This window comes from Salvia splendens, chromosome 10 (assembly GCF_004379255.2).
Source record: "Salvia splendens isolate huo1 chromosome 10, SspV2, whole genome shotgun sequence".
Taxonomy (NCBI): Eukaryota; Viridiplantae; Streptophyta; class Magnoliopsida; order Lamiales; family Lamiaceae; genus Salvia; species Salvia splendens.
In genome coordinates, this window is record NC_056041.1 from 20,684,290 (window position 1) to 20,699,907 (window position 15,618).

At 40.2% G+C, this 15,618-nt stretch overlaps 2 protein-coding genes across 5 annotated transcripts; both read left to right on the forward strand.

Moving 5' to 3' along the window:
- Positions 1 to 2,786, forward strand: LOC121753026 (zinc finger CCCH domain-containing protein 53-like). Its single transcript, XM_042148160.1, has 9 exons — positions 1 to 723; positions 849 to 938; positions 1,019 to 1,198; positions 1,278 to 1,363; positions 1,490 to 1,750; positions 1,842 to 1,965; positions 2,046 to 2,228; positions 2,295 to 2,375; positions 2,452 to 2,786. The coding sequence occupies exons 1-8, from the start codon at positions 128 to 130 to the stop codon at positions 2,326 to 2,328; spliced, it is 1,554 nt and encodes a 517-aa protein (XP_042004094.1). The 5' UTR covers positions 1 to 127; the 3' UTR covers positions 2,329 to 2,375; positions 2,452 to 2,786.
- Positions 2,787 to 7,202: 4,416 nt separating this feature from the next.
- Positions 7,203 to 10,377, forward strand: LOC121752411 (zinc finger CCCH domain-containing protein 22-like). 4 transcript variants are annotated; one of them, XM_042147475.1, is made up of 9 exons: positions 7,203 to 8,321; positions 8,541 to 8,660; positions 8,758 to 8,937; positions 9,023 to 9,087; positions 9,167 to 9,424; positions 9,545 to 9,611; positions 9,704 to 9,901; positions 9,980 to 10,060; positions 10,145 to 10,332. In XM_042147475.1, exons 1-8 carry the CDS (start codon positions 7,588 to 7,590, stop codon positions 10,011 to 10,013), a joined length of 1,656 nt encoding a protein of 551 aa, XP_042003409.1. In that variant the 5' UTR covers positions 7,203 to 7,587; the 3' UTR covers positions 10,014 to 10,060; positions 10,145 to 10,332. The 4 variants fall into 4 exon arrangements, 3 of the variants coding, with proteins under 3 accessions (XP_042003409.1, XP_042003408.1, XP_042003407.1); XM_042147474.1 differs by having other exon boundaries at positions 7,205 to 8,321; positions 9,542 to 9,611; XR_006040306.1 differs by having other exon boundaries at positions 7,209 to 8,321; positions 9,503 to 9,611; positions 9,980 to 10,064.
- Positions 10,378 to 15,618: the final 5,241 nt, after the last annotated feature.

Below are 15,618 nucleotides of genomic sequence, written 5' to 3' on the forward strand. Positions count from 1 at the left end.
GATTCCCCTTCTCTTTTAAAGTCACTTAAATTAAAATTTAAAACCCTACTCTCTCTCTCTATTGAAAATTGAAACACACTCAGAAACCAGAAGCCATAGCAAAAACTCTCTCTCTCTCTCTAGAGTGATGGATAAATCGGAGGCGACGAGCATGGTGATGGCGAGGATCCAGAATTTGGATCCGGAAAACGCCTCCAAAATCATGGGCTACATTCTGATTCAGGACTTGGGGGAGAAGGAGATGATACGCCTCGCCTTCAGCCCCGACGCTCTCCTCCTCTACCAGGCAAAAGCCGCTCTCTCTTCCTCGCATTTCCCCTCCAAACTCCCCATTCCCCCCGCCAGCAATACCTTCAATTTCACCGCCCCTTCCTCTCCCTTCCAGCGCGCCCCAATCTGGAGCGACGAGGACCAGATTCTCAGCCCCCTCCCCTTCCACCGCCGCAGCTGCTCCGTCAACGACGCCGCCTTTCTGGCCAATCTCGACGACGGAGGGGGCGGGAGCGGTTGCGGCTGGAGGCCTTGCATGTACTTCACCAGAGGCTTTTGTAAGAACGGAAGCAGTTGCAAGTTTCTTCACGCGGATAGCAGCGACGCTGATGCCGGATCTCCGGGCGGCGGATTCGACGAGGTGATGAAGTTGAAGGCGCTCCAGCAGCAGAGGCTCGCGGCCATGGGTCACCACCTCTTTCCCTACAACAAGTTCGTGGATGAGAGTGTGAGGTATTTTTCCCCCAAATTCGCCGGTTTATTGCCCTAATTTTGGGGGGTAATGTTGTGTAGGCTGAATTAATTCATGATTTGTTGTTTTATCTGCTGTTGTGATTGTGATTTGGTTGGACTGGTAGAGGTGAAATGTGCTCCGCGAGTCGACAAATATACTTGACATTTCCTGCTGATAGCACATTCAAGGAAGAAGATGTTTCCAACTACTTTAGGTATACAATTGGTTTTCTTGTGATTTTTGTTGAAGAAATGAGTTGGTTGATTTTTGATGATTTTTTTCTATGTATTGAAGCATGTTTGGGCCTGTGCAAGATGTTAGGATTCCATATCAGCAGAAGCGGATGTTTGGGTTTGTGACATTTGTGTATCCAGATACTGTCAAACTCATCTTGGCCAAAGGAAATCCTCATTTTGTGTGTGATTCTAGAGTACTTGTCAAGCCTTATAAAGAGAAAGGAAAAGTTCGAGAAAAGTAAGCATGCGCATCTTTGGTTTTGGTTTGGTATGGTATCATTTCGTTTCAGCCGATGATATTATTGATTCATTCGTAGGAAACATCATCAGCAGCAAGAGGAGTATTCATCTTGTTTGAGTCCTTCAGGAATTGATTCCAGGGAGCATTTCGATCACCCCTTTGGTGAGTCAACTGAATTACTACCTTTTGTTTTCGAATAGATAGGCTAAAGTGCTTTTGTTTACATTAGCTGAAGTTTGTGTTCTTGTGTAGGCTTAGTTATCAGCTAAGTTTATGTTTCTCGTGCAGGGCCTAGAATGATGCTCAGTCCGCAGGATATGATGCTTAAGAAGAAATTGAAACAAGAGGCGGATTTGCAGCACGCCATTGAGCTCGAAGGTCAAAGGATGCTGAGATTGCAACTGAGGGAAGCTGCTCAAAACCATAACAACAGCTATATGCAAATGTTTCCTTCGGGCATCCCGTATTCCTCGCAAAGAATGTCTCAATTGCTTATGAATCAACATGACACTTCTTCGTATCACGCAATCAACGAAGATGACCCAGAAGGTCAGCTTAATTGATGGCTTATTCTTTTATGCATTCTCAAGAAACTATAGTGATTGTATCCTATGTTCGCCTTTTGTGTTTGCTATTATAGAGTCCAGTCATGCTGCTGATGAGAAGTCGGGTTTTGAAGGAGGTGACTCATATTTCAATAACAATGTTCACTGCGGCAATCAACTGCATCTAGCAGACGCTGATGATTCTGATCTCCATCAAAGGTGCACATTGAATTGTTTGACAAGAATGTTAACTGTCAGTATGAAACAATAATATCCTCTTCCGTTTGAATTGAAAACAGCATGGAGCATGTTCTTCCAGATAATCTGTTTGCTTCCCCGACAAGATCAGCTTCTGAAAACCCGGCTTTTGCTGAAGGTGACGATAACACGCCTGCATCCTCCAATGGTGCTGCTACTTTGCTGCCCGGTGGTTCTCCGCTCACCATGGCTTCTCTTCAATCGTGTTACTTACAAATGCCCAGGTACTGCTATATTTATTTCTTTCCGCGAATTATATCTTCTAAACTCAGTCGGGTTTCACTGTTCAGGTTTTCCTCCGGGCAAGAAGCCATGGAAATGTAGCTGTTAGAAGGCGGTGATGTTAGGAAGCAGGAATTAGCTTTAGCTTGGTAAGCAACTGAAAAACATGTGCAAATTTTCATCATTAATTTGATGCCATGAAACTTTTACTTTTTGTTGATGCAGAAAGTTTGTGTAGCATATACAAGGAAGTAGAAGAAAGTTGATTAGCTGTATGGCCAAACTATACCCACACAGCAGTAACAAAAGATGATCTTTAGAGGAAGCTTTTCATCAAGATTGTTGCCATTATCTCATCAATACCATAGTATTACTAGTTTCAAGATATACATAATGGGTGGACAGATGAAGTCATTAATGTGAGTGGGGTCTCTCTCTCATTTTGTACTCCTCATTGTAGTTATGTGCTGGACCACACCACACAACTAATAGTAGCATATAACAATCACTAGCAAGTAGCAACAATATATTGTCAATTAATATACATATATTTTCCTCTAGCTACTCTTTAATTAATATTGACATGCAATGGAGAAAAATAGGATGCCTTTGCTTTGAGTATATTCCACAAATAAAAATGGAAGTTAGAGAAATGTATTTCTCAAATTTATTTTAAATTTTGAGTGATATGCATAACCTTTTGACATTTCTTGAATCATTATTGTGCAAATAAAGCAGAGGAAAAAGTTTTTGAATCATGTTACCAAAATAAATTGTACCGAGACGAGAAATAGAAGAAAAAGTAAATTCTTGTGCCACATAGTTAAAGGGCCACCTTTAGGCCTTTATGCTACTCTTTTGTCTCATTTTGTACTTTATTTAGGGCATCCGCAACGTGTCTCGTTGTTGTCTCTATCTCGTCTCGGAGAGACGAGACGGCAGCTAGACGGCGTTGCAGGGATACGTCTCGGTCTTGTCTCGGCGGGTGTCTCGTCCCGGAGGGACGGTTGGCGGAACAGCTCGTCACGCGCCAGCGCCACGTGGTGCGCGCTGGCGCTAGGCGTGACGCCCACTCGTCGGCCCGCGAGTGGGCGTTGTCACGCTGACGCAATAAATAATTTTTTTTAAAAATCAATTTTAATTAAAAAAATTATAACGGTAATGTTACCGTTTTTTACCATTCAACGGTATTTTTTTAAATTTTTTACTCTATAAATACTCCTCTTTCATCCTCATTATACACACAAACACACATCTATTCTTCTCAAATCATCTATCTTTCCTCTCCAATTTTCATCTCAAAATGTCCGGCGACAGAAACGAGGGCGGCTCCGGCGGATATGACTTGAACACGTTTGGCGACTGGGGGCATGTACAATGTCTTGGGTGGTGCTGTTTCCGGTTCGTCGACGCCGGGCACCCAAGGCTCGTTGACGCCGACGGAATACCCCTTGTGCTTCGATCTGGAAGTATGTACTGTCCAGTATCCCCGTCAATTGCAATCATCCACAAATAATAGGAAATATCTAAAACCATGATCACCAGTAACGGGCGCAGGGCACCAAACATCAACATGTACTAGAGCAAAAAGTCTCTTAACACGAGTTTCAGTAGACTTAGAAGATTGTCTATGGTTTTTCTCCAAAACACACGATTCACAATCAAAATCCTTGAGATGGGAAAAATTAGGAAAAAGTAGTTTAAAATAACCAAGAGATGGATGACCTAAACGTTTGTGCCACAACCAAGCGTCTCGAGTCGCAGATCTGTGAGCCAGCATTGCGGCACTGCCTTGGTGAGCCATCTCGTCAACATAGTAGAGGCCTTGACGCTCAGTGCCACGCCCAATTATCCTCCTCGTCCTGATATCCTGTAATACACAAAAATTAGGATGCATTAGCAGTGTACAATTTAATTCCTTCGTTATGTGGCTAATAGACATCAACTTATGTGACAGTTTAGGAACATAGAGACAATTGGACAGCTTTAACGTCGGTGAAATCTCAATTGTTCCACTCCCCTCTACTGAAGTTAATTCCCCATCTGCAGTTTGTATCTAACTTTTCATAGTACCACAAAAATTTACAAAATCCTCTTTATCATGTGTCATAGTATCGGTTGCCCACAGTAAAAAATCCACTTGTTATCTTTCTCTCTAGACTTATGTTGTACCGCACATGCAATAGGTAATTTATGCAATATTTCAAAACTATTAGGACTAACACATGAATCATCACATAATAAGGGGTTCATTTTCGGAACAGACAAAGTATGGGGGGCAGACTGCATAAAATGGGGTATTTTTTGTATTTTTCGGAAAGTAGAGGGATTGGGTTTTAAAATATAAGATGGGTAAGGTTTTGCAATTGCAAACCCTAGCCCATTACCTCCTTCGCCTAACCCGCCGCCCTCTGCTCCTCCGATTCGGCCGGTGAACGCCGCCTGCCCTACCTCTTCTCCTCGTCTGCCGCCGCCGTCGCGTGGAGTTCCTCCTTCAGCAACCCGCCCACGGGCGTCGGTCTCTGCTCTGCCCATTTTCTCATTCCAATGGCCAATTTCGCCTTCCCCTTTTGAATCTCATCCCACCACTCCGAAAAACCGATCAATTTGAAGCAGGTTTCTCGGGGTATGCTTGTTCATCCCACAGTTCGAGCCCCATAATTTGGTCTTGTCGGGTTTGGTTGCTCCGCGGCGGTTGTTAGTGGCGGCGAGGTTTTGTCCGGGATGGGGCGGCGCTTGTTGGGGCGGAAATTGTGCGTTCCGGGCTCCAAATCCGAGGCCCACGCCATTCGTTGCGCCGGTTGGGTCGGGGTTTGCCGCCGACATGATCTTCAGCATAGTGGCTTCCCGTTTCACCCATCCGTGTGCGACGTCCAATGGCGGTGCCGGGCTCTCCTTGAGGATGTCCCTCCTGGTTCTCTCGAATTGAGGGTTCAATCCGGCCAAGAATTTGTATAACCTTCGGGTATTGATGATATTTCGGTACTCACCGATTCCTTTGTCGCAGCAGGTGATGGTCTTGGTTTGACATCGATCAATTTCGATCCATACTCCGTGCATGGTTCTCCAGTAGGTCTCTAGGTCCATGTCCCCTTGGACAATTCGGCTGGCCTTGTCTTCCAAGTCGTATAAAATATACGAATATGACGTACTCTGGTACATCATCGCCTGGCTCTCCCAAATCGCCTTCGCACTTTGGTGATGTGCAAAGTCTCCGACGATCTAGATCTCCATATTGTCCACGATCCAGGAGAAGACTACTAAATCGGTCTCCTCCCACTCCAGATACTCCTTGTCGGTTGGTTTTGGGGGTTCCGGCACTCCAGTGATGTGTCGTAGCGCCCTTCTGCTCCCGATGGCAACTCGCATCAGCCGAGTCCATAGTGGATAGTTTCTTCCGTTTAGCTTGAATGCTACCGTAACATTCTTGCTTGCTTTAAGTTTCAGATCGTCGTGTTTAACGTCTTCCTCTTCTGACATTTTCAGGTTCGGTGGTCCTCCGCCGTCTGGCCGGGACAAGGTATATGGCTATGATGAATTTATCTTCTGAGCCTGTGCTCTGATGCCATGTTGAGAAAGGATTTCATATTCATTCGGTATATTCACAAGTAAGGAATTACAAACCTAAATAGGCAGAGGAAACATTTACATATGGTAAGATTTACCCTAGCTATAAATCAAGAAAGAATAATTATAATTGATTTCATAATCTTTGCATATCTTCCTTGATTTCTTCTAACATAATGCACTAATTTCTTTGCGCTTCAATTATAATCAAACGGCTCATAATTTCTTCAAATTTTGGTCACTTGCATATAATTTAATTATTTCTAACTTGGGCTATTCAAATTATCATCTCCACTAATCCCCTTGAGTAATTTTGTAGCCCAATTTAATGGATAAATGTTATGTATCTTTGAACTCTTCTGTATCCATCTTTTGTGTAAAATATACTCTCTCAATCTCACTAACCTACTTTCCTTTTTAGTTGGTTGTCCCAACTAAAATGATTCATTATTAAAAATAGAAATACATTTATCTTTACTTTATTCCATTTCTCTTTCTTTACTCTTTCCACTTAACAAACAAAATAAAGTTGTATAAAATTCTGTATCATTCAAGAAGGATCATCTTCTTTGGTATGGAGGGAGTACTACTTAACCCTGCTTAGCAAATTTAACTTTGCTATGCAGCCATCACTTGATTAACGAGTACTTCCTCCGTCCCATAAAAATATAGGCAATTGATATGACACGAGAATTAAGATAAAATTGGTAAAGTAAAAGTGATGAAGAGAATGGTATGGTAAAGTAAGAGGAATGAAGAGAATGATGGCTAAAATAGTGTTGGTGGATAGTGAGACATATATTATTAAATTGATACTATAACTTTCTAAAAATAAAATGTATACTACATCCGTTTTTTAAAAATAGCAACTATTTTCATTTTGGATCATTCCTTAAAAATATAAACTTTATAATTTTTCTATTTTAGGATATGGACCCCATAATCCACTAACTATATTTCACTACTTTTTCTTTTCATCTCTCTTACTTTACTCATTTTTCAATTTTTCTCTCTCTTACTTTACCAAATTTTCTCACTTACTTTATTAATTGTGCATTAAACTCGCGTCATTTTAAATGTTTCTATTTTTTAAATACGAAAAGAGTATATTTTTATGAGACGGATAAACAGAGAAATTCCAGATATTTTATGGGGTGTATATAAAAATTGGTGTATTTTAATGATGTTACAACAAAAAAATCTACATAGCGTTCGGGAAAGAAAAGGAATGGTAACTTTGTTTATACTCATCTTTATTCGCCAACTACCCTTCCTACCCCTCCGTGGGCAAACTTGCCTCCTCCCAACCCTAAACTTTGACCATCCAAAACAAACTGCTCCCCACTCCCTTTATCACTCTCTCTCTCTATCAATACACAGAGAAGAGGAAGAAGAAGAGAGATAAAGAACAAATCCACTCCCATTTCCCCTGTCCGCCTGAATTGGCATTTTTTTCTCCATTTCCCCTTTACTCATAATCACCCTCATTATATTAATATTAGGCATGTAATGATTAGCCAAATATAAGCACCAACTCATCATTACCTTTTATAACATGATTAAATCTTAGCCACCCCCTAATAATAATTCTCCATATTTAAATACGCCCCTTCATCAATAAATCAAAACAAAACAAAACAAACCAAACCCCCTCTCTTCCACCATGGATCATTAGTCCTTTATAAAACCCTACCCCTACCCCTCCCCCTCCCCCCCCCCTCTCTTCTTGGAGAGGAAGCAAAAGCTAAAAAGCTTCAAACTTGTTCACTTTGAGAGCAAAAAAAGAAAGAAAGCATGGACACATACGAAGCTACTCAAGTAGTGATGTCAAGGATCCAAAGCATGGATCCAGAAAACGCCTCCAAAATCATGGGCTCCATTCTGATTCAGGATCAAGGCGACAAGGAGATGATACGCCTCGCATTCGTCCCTGATTCCATCCTCCTCTCCTACATCTCCCAAGCCAAGTCCCGTCTCTCCTCCTCCCCAAGAATCTTGATTCCCACCAACAATTTCCACCCCAGCAGCCCCACCCCTTCCCTCAGCCCGAGACCCTTCTCCTACGCCGCCGCCCTCAACGCCCCCACCACCAATTCCGCCCAAAGCTTCAATTTTTACGGCTGCGACGACTCCTCCGTGGATCCGGTCATGAGCCCAAGTGGGCGGAGTGACTCCCTCGTCTTCCCTTATGGCGCGGAGGAGCCTAGCCCCCACCACCACTTCCACCGCCGCAGCAGCTCGGTGAACGACGCTGCGTTTCTTGCTAGCATGGATGACTGCGGCGGCGGCGGCGGCGGGTGGCGACCCTGCATGTACTTCGCGAGGGGCTTCTGCAAGAACGGGAGCTCTTGCAAGTTCCTCCACGGCGGAGAGGAGGCGGCGGAGGTGGGATCTCCTGGAAAGGGGTTTGATGAGCTGATGAGGATGAAGGCGATTCAGCAGCAGAGGCTTGCGCTCATGGCGTCCTCTCCCCGCGGCCATTTCTCTTCTTACAATAAATGCGTAGACTTTCTCAGTGAGAATCCGAGGTAAAAAAAGAAATTGGGGGAAAAAATTTAGTCTTTTTTTGGCCTTTTTTGTAAAGTCTTGTTCTTTTTTTGGAAGAAGTGAAAATCTGGGTTAATGATCTGATTTAGCAATGGGAATGTTAGATTCTGATGTAACTGAGTAGGAAAGTTTTTGCTTTTGGTGAATTTCTTGAAGCAATGTGGTTGGAATTGCTGAATTGGTGTTGAATTCTAACACAGGAGTGAGTTTTTGCCTGTGGGATTGGGGGCTGCTGCTTTGAGTTCGAGCTCGAGGCAAATTTACTTGACGTTTCCAGCGGATAGTACTTTCAAGGAGGAAGATGTCTCTAGCTATTTTAGGTAGGCGATTCGATTTGATTTGGTTGGGTGTTGGTTAGTTTAGGCTTTGATGATCAAATTGTTGTTGTAATGTGAGCTGATCTCTCTGCTTTTGAAGTATGTTTGGACCTGTTCAAGATGTTAGGATTCCGTTTCAGCAGAAGCGGATGTTTGGCTTTGTGACGTTTGTGTATCCGGAGACTGTCAAGCTCATCTTGGCGAAAGGGAATCCTCACTTTGTGTGTGATTCTCGCGTGCTTGTCAAGCCTTACAAGGAGAAGGGGAAGGTCGCTGAAAAGTAATTCCGAACCACCCCGTTTACTTTTATAAAAACTTTAGGTCGCGCATGTAATGAACCGTTGTGACTTGTGCGTTCGTTCTAGGAAACAACAACAGCACCACTTGGATTTGGGCATGGAGTCTAGTGAAAGCATTGAGCTCCCCTTTGGTAAGCTTGCGTGGATGGTGAATTATCGAAATTGGGGGGTTCCGTTTCGTTGCTGAGGCTTCCCTTGGTTTTACTTTAGGATCTAGAATGCTGTTCAATACACCGGAGATGATGCTGAGGAGGAAGCTGGAGCAGGAGGCGGAATTACAGCACGCGATCGAGCTTCAAGAAAGACGGATCATGAATTTGCAACTGATGGACCTGAAAAACCATCAACATAATCATCACCTCTTGCAAGGCTTTAGGGCAGGGATCCCAATGTCCTCGCCTCGCCAGTCTCAGTTTCTGATGAATCAAAACTTCATCCCTGATGGCTCGAATCAAGAAAACACAGAAGGTTTGCTCTAGTTTTCTTTTAAATACACAGAAAGTAATTAGTACTAGTATATATATAACAGCATGTTTTCGACTACAGAGTTTGATGGTCCGGCTAAATCTACTAACTTTGTGCCAGAAGGAACTAAATTCTGTAACAACAGTGTTGTTGGCAACGTCAATGGCGATGATTCTAATACCCCTCACAGGTATGTAAAATAAAGACTAATGTTTTAGTTGTTGTGGACAAATCCATCACCATATTTCGACTGATTTTGTTTGGGATAACACACGAGTGCAGCTTTGATCACATGCTTCCCGATAACCTTTTCGCTTCTCCAACAAAAGTAGCCGGTGAGCACAACCGATCTGTTTTCTCTGAGGCTTCGGCCTCCACTGGTGATAGTATACCTGTAACAATGACCTCCTCCAAGAACACGACCAGCCTCGTGCTTCCCGCCATGGCTTCTCTCAAATCGTGTTGTGTCGAAATACCAAGGTATTATTATAAGCTTCTTCCATTGCTTAGTTTTACTTGTTTTGTAAAGAGAGAATTCCAAATTTCACTACTCTTCAGGTTTTCTGCTGGGCAAGAAGCCATTGAAATGTAGGTTTGTTAGAGTTGAGAATGGATAGCAACAACCAAGAATTAACTTATGTAGGTAAACTTAGTTTCATCTTTAAGTTCACTACTTAGATTCCTCTTTCTAATGTTTTTTTTCTCTTTTTTTTTTTAATGCAGAAAGATTGAATATAGCTAAAGCAAAACAATACCCCTCCATCAACAAATACATAATGGCACTACTACTACTACTACTAAAGTGCTGATTGAATGGGAGTAGGGCTCTTTTCTCTCACTACCCCACATTTTGTACCCTCTCTTCATGTGTAAAGGGACCACCACATTATTTAACAAAAGCATATAACAAACAAAAGGTACCAGTGATGATAATATATAATAGCATATTTACAAAATCCTGTGTTTACTTTTGCAATGTGAAAATCATTTGGTGTGTGATTACTTGGTATTTTATTGTGCAACAGGTGGTGGTATTATTAGCTAAATGATGGTCATGATGCATCACATAAAGAAAGTAGGAAGTGAAACATATAATAAGTGGAAAGGCAAGAGAAAAAAGGAAAAGGGTGGTTTTTGTGGCATGATTAAAGGCACTTTTTATAGTAGAGTAATTTGTCTGATATAAAATGAGGGGCAGAGTGCACATGGGTGCTGACACAAAATTTGAATGTTTGAGATAGTAGGAGTAAATAAATAAATTAATAAATAATTAATAATAATAGCTTCCTTTCACTTTCCACACCACAAACTCACATGCCCACTGACCTCTGCTATCCACATGTCTTTGGCCTTTTTGATGCCCTTTTTTTCCTTTTCTATGTCCTCTCCTTTTTTATGTTCCTCTACAAAAATGTTGTCATGAAATTTTGGAGTTTTAGTTTTAAATCTACTAATTTTACCCATTTTTTCTATGTTTATCAATTATTTTCATAGGTTTCCACAGTTTTTTTCCTTTTTTTGGCCCAAAATTTATGTTTAATAGCTGATTCAGTTCAAAAATATTGGAATCAAACTAAATATGTATGACCGATAAATCACATTTCGTTGGTTGGACCTGTTAAGACCGATTATGGTTTGAAATTCGGAACTGCTAATCTAGTTTCGGACCGGATAGACTAGAATTTGATCAAGTTTTTGTATACGGGCAATTTATATATCCTTTATATTGTGAAATGATAGTATTTAAATTTGAATATGAAAAACATGATTTTTATACTTGGCATGATTTGCAATATTGATCTATTTTTTCATCATTAAATACTGATTCTGCTTCCAAAAGAATGCTTAGGAGTAGCTGCGTAGCACATTACGCTATTAATTTAAATTTGATTAAAGAATAAATTAGAGTTGGAAATAAAATTTGACGTTTCTATAAAATGCAACTGGTTGTATAATCAACTCGATTTTATTACACCACTTGGCTCTAGATTTTTGTACTTTTATATGTATGTGTTGTTTCTACTTTCTAGCTCCGGACATGTTTGAATGCTTGTTACTATATGTCTGTCCCAACACATGATATTTCCAACTTTTAATAAAGGCTAGTTAAATAATTGTTCATAATAACATATACTCCAGTTTTATATGTTTTGACATGATTATATATTGAAATGAAAGGTGAGGTGATTCCCCAAATCAAAGTTCAAATAAATATAGGCAACATTATTAATTTATTATTCATGTAGGAAAGTGGGATGGCATGTGTAAATGTAGTCCTCTTTAACTTATTATCCTTTTGAAAATGGGGAAAAAAGGGGGTCCTCATTTTTGCTGCATTGGAAGTAGTGACAATCTCTCCTTATTGATTCTCTTGTTTTTCTGTCTGCATTTTTTTAATTTAATTTAATTTAATTTAACTTAGAGCATCCGCAATAGCGCCCGTCCCGGTGGACGTCCGACCGGCGTACCGGACGTCCGTCATTGTGCAAGGGTGACGCAGATACGGACGTCCGCTGCGGACAACAGAGTTCCGCGGCGTTCCCGGGACGTCCGTCGCGACGTCCTGTCCGCCATTTCGTTGACCCCCACGGACGTCCCGATTATTTGATTAATTTTTTTCGAAAATTCTATAAATACGGCCTGAAACGAAACATCGCGTCTCTTCACGAAGCATTGCGCCTCTTCCATTTCTTAACTGAATAATTTAACAGTTTTTTAAGGAGTTTCGAAAATTGCAAATCAGTTCTTCGATTATAAGAAATTATATTTTCGGATGAATTTTCTACACAACAACTTTAATGGAAATAAAAAATTTCCAAGCTGAAGCCAGGGGCTCTGCCCCTTGGACCCCGCAACTCGGGGGCGCTGCCCCCGAACCTCGTCTAATCACAATGAATTCAAACAAACGTGCACTCCGCACTTCCAAACTTATATAGTGTCTCATTATAATAATATTGATTAATCAAGTTAATCTAATTACACTAAAATAACCAACAGTATCTCTCTCTAAATACTTTTAATAATTATGTATGTTTTTTTAAAATAAAGTGGTTGCAATTTCTCCGTTTTTGTGTCGAAATTTTAATTCCGTAAATTGTTTAATTTGGTGAATTTGTGAATTTTTATTATTGTGGGAAGTCCGGCGGGATGTCCTTGGGGATGTCCGCCACTGTGCAGTGGGAAGTCCTTATGACGTGGCAGTGCAGTGAGAAGTCCCTATAACGTGGCATGAGGTATTTTTGGGATGTTCGCCGGCATGTCCGTCGGGACATACGCACTACTGTATGTCACTATTTAATATTATTTTCTATAAAGTTGGTTATTCGAGTTATCATGTGCATTATGATGTTCGATTTTGCGCTCGTGTAGCTTGCTGTACAGAATATCCGGTTGGATCAACATTAGTATTATTTTATTTTATTTATAATATGACGTAGTAGTTTTCTTTTTGCGTTATCTTTTCATCAATGTAAAGATTTTTAAATATGAAAATGTAATTATCTTTACTTTATTATTGATTATATTTTTGTTTTTCTCTATTTAATATTATAATGGAGTATAATATTTTTGAAAATAAAAATACTAATTATTTCTACTTTATTATTGAGTCTATTTTATTTTTTCTCTATTTAATTTACATTACATTACATTACATCCACTTTGAATGTAATGCAGGGCAATATTAACAAATAACCAGGAAACCATAATAAATTTGATGATTCTATTTTGTCGACATATTTGTCATTCTTTTAACACATCAGCCTCGTACTGCGAGAAGTCTCATAGTATTATGCAAAACAATAATTTAAAATTATTTTGTCGTTCCATGCACTTGATATGTTGGAATACACTATAATTCAAAGAATAGAAATAAACCCTTATTATGTTATGAACTAAAATATTTTTACAGTGAATTAAATCATAAACCTTCATTTGGTTCATTTCGTGTTTTAAAATTCATGCTATGAATTAAAATGTCTTTATAGCAAATTAAAACATAATTATAGGTGAACTTCGTGTTTTCAAAATTCATTCAATATCATCCTTTCAATTTTTTATATAATGATTGAGATTTAGTCATAGTTATGCATTAAAAATTAGTATCGTTCTCTTGATATATATAGAGAATAGAGCATATCAAAACTCATTCTTATATCAAACGAATAACAGTTGTGGTTTTATATCCAAAGTGCAACATATGTAATACTCTAAGTGTAGCGTATATAGTGTCCTAGGTGCAGTTAACACATGTAACTAATGCCGGACAAAACCCCTAGGTTTCTACCATCCATTTTTGATCTAACGATTCATATTTGACATTACATACACTGCTCATAGGACATTACATACAATGCACATAGGGCATTGCATAAATGTTATGCATTGTTTATATAAGAATGAGTTTTTATATTAACTATATATACAAGGATATGATCAATTAATAACTAACTTAATCCACTAATTGTGCTAGCTTGCCAATTTTACATTAAAAAATGTTAACATTATGATTAGTATGTCAATACAAATTATACTTATATTTTTAGGTTGTCATAAAAAAGTAAAGACAGTTAGCAAATTAAGTAAATACATTACAATAAAATTAAGCAAATAATTTCAGATGTTTTTTCATCTATGTAGATGCAATCACGTCGATCGAATATAAGAGAATAATTTAAGATGTTTTTCCATGTATAATTTGTCACTTTGACTAGAAAGAAACCAATGGATCATAAAAAATTGTATTATTGTCATTTTATTTATTGTTTGTGGTGTTTTAAAATAGAGACAGATGAATAATGATGGATTCAATAATTTTCTCTAAAATTTAATACACCACTGTCGTTTTCACTATAACTGACTTAGTATTATATTATTTTGACAATGTTTTATACCAACATGTCGGGCCTAATCTTCATAATTTCTTTGTAACCTAGCTTCCATATCCCTATAATAATTATATACATTTACTTTTATTTTTTCATGTCATTATTATTTGTTTTAGTCAGTATGATGACTACAGTCTACATGGTATAATAATTATTTTTATTTAATTAAACATGTTAATAACTTTTAATTAAAATGTAAAGAGACAACACATTAAAATATCTGAATCAACACAACCAACAATATTAATGGTTGATGGTTACATTTTCCGGTTATGATTAGCTAAGTATTGCATTCTAATCGCCGGAGTCACATGCATCATATAAATCTAAATTGATACTTTCTCCGTAACAAATTAGTTAGAAATGAGCATCAGCAATGGCGCGCGTCCCGGCAGAATTCCGACCTGCGTGCCGGAATTCCGCGGCGGACGTCCGCCATTGTGCATGGTATGCACGGATATGGAATTCTGCCGAGGACACCGCAGTTCCGCGGCGTTACGCGGAATTCCGTCGCGACGGGCGTGCGGACGTCCGCCATTGCATTGACTCCCATGGACGTTCGCGCGGAATTTCGGTTTATTGCATTATTTTTTTTTTAAATTTCTATATATACGGCTCGTTGAACTTCATTTCATTCGCTCCACTTGTTTTAACAAGTTTCTCTCTCTACATTTCTTTTATATATCCGGAATGACTGGTAGTGGTAGTGGTAGTGGTGGGCATTATGAACACATGATGCGTCTGATTCATGCACGTGTGCGGGAATCAGCGGAGAGGGAGGAACAAGCGGTCTTGGCGCCGGCGGTACCTCGACCCATCCATCGTCGAACTATAATACCCCGGGACCACCTCGTTGCCCACGCTCGGTTGTATGAGGATTACTTTGCACCGGAGCCATGGTTTGGGGAGAACCTGTTCCGGCGACGGTTTAGGATGCATCGTCCGCTCTTTCTGCGTATCGTGGGCGCTTTGGAGCGTCGATACAGGTATTTCAGGGTGCGGGAGGATGCGACTGGTAAACCCGGCCACACGCCGATTCAGAAGTGCACTGTCGCAATCAGGCAGCTGGCATACAGAGGCGCGACCGACATGTTCGACGAGTACCTCCACATCAGCGAGACGACTGCCCGCGATTGCCTGAAGTATTTTTGTCAGGGCGTTAGGGAAATATTCGGGATAGGTATCTTCGGAGGCCTACCCCCGAAGATTGTCAGGCTCTGCTGGATATGCATGGGAATCAGCACCGGGTTCCCGAGGATGTTAGGCAGCATAGATTGTATGCACTGGGAATGGAAGAACTACCCCGCTGCC

Bases quoted from the DNA above. Each gene is read 5' to 3' on its own strand.
- LOC121753026 (XM_042148160.1), top strand. From the start codon at position 128: ATGGATAAATCGGAGGCGACGAGCATGGTGATGGCGAGGATCCAGAAT. The intron at 1,751-1,841 runs GTCAGCTTAATT...TTGCTATTATAG, and splicing joins CAACGAAGATGACCCAGAAG to AGTCCAGTCATGCTGCTGAT. The intron at 2,229-2,294 runs GTACTGCTATAT...TTCACTGTTCAG, and splicing joins TGTTACTTACAAATGCCCAG to GTTTTCCTCCGGGCAAGAAG.
- LOC121752411 (XM_042147473.1), top strand. From the start codon at position 7,588: ATGGACACATACGAAGCTACTCAAGTAGTGATGTCAAGGATCCAAAGC. The intron at 8,661-8,757 runs GTAGGCGATTCG...CTGCTTTTGAAG, and splicing joins GATGTCTCTAGCTATTTTAG to TATGTTTGGACCTGTTCAAG. The intron at 8,938-9,022 runs GTAATTCCGAAC...CGTTCGTTCTAG, and splicing joins AAGGGGAAGGTCGCTGAAAA to GAAACAACAACAGCACCACT.